Source organism: Lutjanus erythropterus, chromosome 10 (genome assembly GCF_056507025.1).
Source record: "Lutjanus erythropterus isolate fLutEry1 chromosome 10, fLutEry1.hap2, whole genome shotgun sequence".
In the NCBI taxonomy this organism is placed as follows: Eukaryota; Metazoa; Chordata; class Actinopteri; order Lutjaniformes; family Lutjanidae; genus Lutjanus; species Lutjanus erythropterus.
Genome location: NC_139326.1, coordinates 400,985 through 404,593, shown reverse-complemented (window position 1 = coordinate 404,593; position 3,609 = coordinate 400,985). Strand labels below are relative to the sequence as shown.

Here is a 3,609-nt window from a genome sequence, read left to right as displayed (position 1 = left end):
GCATCACATCAAACATCGACACACACTGTGTTTGAACATGTGTGTTTTAACAATCCACTTTATCATCTTTACTGGATTTCTCTGTATGTGGACAGTTTATCACACAGTTTTATGTGTGCAGTTAGAAATGAAAGATAATGTATAAATTTAACACAGTTACATTTACACAACTTGATGCTGTAAAAGATTGTTAAAAAAATAAACTCATCAACATCATGTGAATGACTGTGAAACCCAGTGTGTCTTTGTATTAATGTGTTGAATCTACTTCCTGCAGGTGATCTGGGACATTATTGGGAACAAACAGTTCTGCTCCTTCAAAGTCAAGTCAGTCTGAAACTTCATCTGATCTATATTCATTCATTCATTCATTCATTCATTCATACTTTTATTCATGTTGTTATTCAGTCATTTAGTTTGATCATTTATAGGAGAGTTTTCACATTTGGGTTGATTTTTTTTTTTCAACATTCTGACAGGATCAGTTTTTCACGATTCTCTGATATTTTATGAATCAAACAACTAATCAAATGATTAAAGATTAATTGAATACAGAAAATCATCTGTAGGTTTGATACTGAGCATCTTTGTTTTCAGGACGAAGAGTCAGAACTTCTGTCGTAATGAATACAACCTCACAGGTTTGTGTAACCGCTCGTCGTGTCCGCTCGCCAACAGTCAGTACGCCACCATCAGAGAGGAGAAAGGTAAACACACTGACATCATCAACACGCACACAGCATGGTTGAATTATGTTGCACTCGATGGTTTTAAGTGGCTCTGAGCTGAAATCCCTTTACGATATTCTGTCTAAAGTAACAAGCCTGTTTTGAAAACAAGAGGAGGAAAAAGTGTAGATATTTGTAAAGTACAGATTCCTGAAAACTCTACTCAAGTAGAGTAACTAAGTATTTGTGCTCAGTTACTTCCCTCCTCTGTGAATAGCTCATGGAGTTAAGAGTTGCATGAATCCTGTGTGTTTTTTGTGTTGCAGGTCAGTGTTTCCTCTACATGAAGGTGATTGAGAGAGCAGCCTTTCCTGCCAAGATGTGGGAGAAGGTGAGACGAGGCTGACGTTTTTATTTCTTCTTGTCCAGACGTGTTTTAATGTGTTAAAACTGGTCACTTTTAAAGACTCTGTGAACACAAACCCACTATGGACTATACTATATTGTGGTTTCAGTTTGAAGTTCTCTTTCCTGTCTTATGTTTGACTCACGTCTCTGTGCTCTGAGATTTATTACAAAAATTCCACAATCAAATCTACAAACTAATCATAAAAAAATCCAGTGATTTAACCTGCTGCTCAAATCAACATCATGTCTGTTAGATTCTGACTGACATGAAACACGGTGAACTTTTCAGTGTCTGTGGTTTGAGCAGGAGAGTTAGAACACGTTCTCTTTAGATCAAATCAAGAACTTGTTCCTGTTTGATGTCGGACAAACGCAACTGAAGGCTGACGGTGAACACGGCGTCCGAAAATGTTTCAGGTTGAAGGATTCTCTGTTTGTGACACATTTAACCCTTTCTGTTTATCTGTGTGTGTGTGTGTGTGTGTGTGTGTGTGTGTGCGCGCTCACAGGTGAAGCTCAGTAAGAACTATGAGAAAGCTCTGGAACAGATCGACGAGAATTTGATTTATTGGCCTCGATTCATCCGACACAAATGTAAACAACGATTCACCAAAATCACCCAGTACCTGATCCGCATGCGCAAACTGGTCCTCAAGAGACAGTGAGTACTGCTAATGTACTGCAGTATACTGGTAATATACTGCAGTATACATGTTCTACATGTTCTATAATGTTCTACTACCATACGTTGTTGTGTGATTTGTCTTCAGGAGGAAGTTGGTTCCTCTGAGCAGGAAGGTGGAGAGGAGAGAGAAGAGGAAAGAGGTGAGGACAGTGATGATGATGAAGTAGAACTCTTCATCACATGATGAAGATGTTACAGGTGAACTCGCCTGAACTCACCTGTGTGTCTGTGTTTGTAGGAGAAAGCTCTGATCGCCGCTCAGCTGGATAACGCCATCGAGAAGGAGCTGCTGGAGAGACTCAAACAGGGAACGGTATGACATCACTCCCAGCTGAGGTCATGTGATGAGTCAGTTTCCTGTGCAGAAGAAGCTGCAGTATAAACAGTGAGGTCGTTGAAGCATTACAGCGGTTATCAAACAGTTCAGTAAAGATTCAGCAGATGTTCCACTGCATCATCATCATCATCATCATCATCATCATCATCATCATCATCATCACCTCCTCACAGCGAGTCACCAAACTCCAGTCAAAAAAAAAAAAACAAACAGATTTTCTGCACTTTGACAGAATCTGAAGCACAACTTGATTCATTTCCTGAAACTGTCTGAAAACCTCAGATGGAACGTGTGGAACGTGTGGAACGTGTTCTCATGTTAAATGTTGTGTCTTTTCAGTACGGAGACATCTACAACTTCCCAGTCCACGCCTTTGACAGAGCTCTGGAGCAGCAGGACGAGGAGAGCGAGGGGGAGGAGGAAGACGAGGAGGAGGAGGAGGAGGATGACGAGGTGATGAAGGACACACACACACACACACACACACAGTGTCTCAGTGTTTGAGTTGATCTGAACGTGTCTCCTGTGTGTGTGTGTCTGCAGGACGTGGGTCAGAGTGAGTTTGTAGCAGAGGACGAGGTGGACGAGAGCGACCTGAGCGACTTCGAGGTGAATCAGCTGACAGTTAAAGGACGCGTTCAAACACGTTTCAGCAGGTTTTCCTGGCGTCTGGTTATGGATTCCAACAAAGTCTTTAACATTTGAACAGTTTGATTTTTTCAAGGTTTTAAATATGCAGGAAGTTACAATAAAATAAAAAGCTGACATGTATAAATATATAATTATGTAATATATGTCGATAAATAATTAACTGACAGATTTTCACTGCAGCCAGTTACATAACAAGTAAATAAAAGTGTCTGTATATAAATAAATTAAACTCTGATCAGTTTTTAGAAAGACCACTGATCAAACCATTTAGAACAAATATCAGGTGATAACAATCAATGGCCAATCAATCAATCGGAGCGCTCTTATTTTGAAAAATTGAGTGAAATTTAAAAATAAAACCAGATTTTCCTCTCACTCGTGTTCGTTTTTAATTTGAACATTTTGTGTGTCTCCTGTCAGGACATGAACAAACTGAAGACGAGCAGTGACGAGGAGGAGCAGGACGAGGAAGACGAGCCGTCCAGTGAAGAGGAGGAGGAGGAGGAGGAGATGGAAGTGGAGGCGACGAAGGAAGTGAAGGCCTCCAGGTCTAAAGGCAAATCTCCAGCCAATGGCTCCGCGGCGAGGAAGAAGCGAGCGTATGTGGAGATAGAGTATGAGCAGGAGGCGGAGCCTGACTCCAAGAGCAGAGCGACGTAGTGATGATGTCACAGCCTCTGCTGCCGAGGGACCGACTTTACTGAATTTAAATGATAAACAGAATCAAGTTTGAGCTTCAGAAACTCAGCGAGGAACAGACGCTGCTGTCAGCTGATCAGACTGTAAACGGAGGACGGATCTGACCTGGAATCAGATCTGATTAAAACACCTGAAGTGACTTTCAACTCTTTTTTTTTTTT

General features: G+C 41.1%; 1 protein-coding gene across 1 annotated transcript in view; it reads left to right on the top strand.

Moving 5' to 3' along the window:
• mak16 (MAK16 homolog (S. cerevisiae)) overlaps positions 1-3,609 on the top strand; it is a 4,162-nt gene extending 553 nt beyond the window's left edge. Inside the window, exons 2-10 of the mRNA XM_084727717.1 lie at positions 278-327; positions 598-707; positions 995-1,059; positions 1,586-1,737; positions 1,847-1,901; positions 2,000-2,074; positions 2,438-2,551; positions 2,642-2,707; positions 3,170-3,609. Coding sequence (XP_084583843.1) covers positions 278-327; positions 598-707; positions 995-1,059; positions 1,586-1,737; positions 1,847-1,901; positions 2,000-2,074; positions 2,438-2,551; positions 2,642-2,707; positions 3,170-3,409 — 927 coding nt within the window. The 3' untranslated portion in view covers positions 3,410-3,609. The remainder of the gene's footprint in view (positions 1-277; positions 328-597; positions 708-994; positions 1,060-1,585; positions 1,738-1,846; positions 1,902-1,999; positions 2,075-2,437; positions 2,552-2,641; positions 2,708-3,169) is intronic.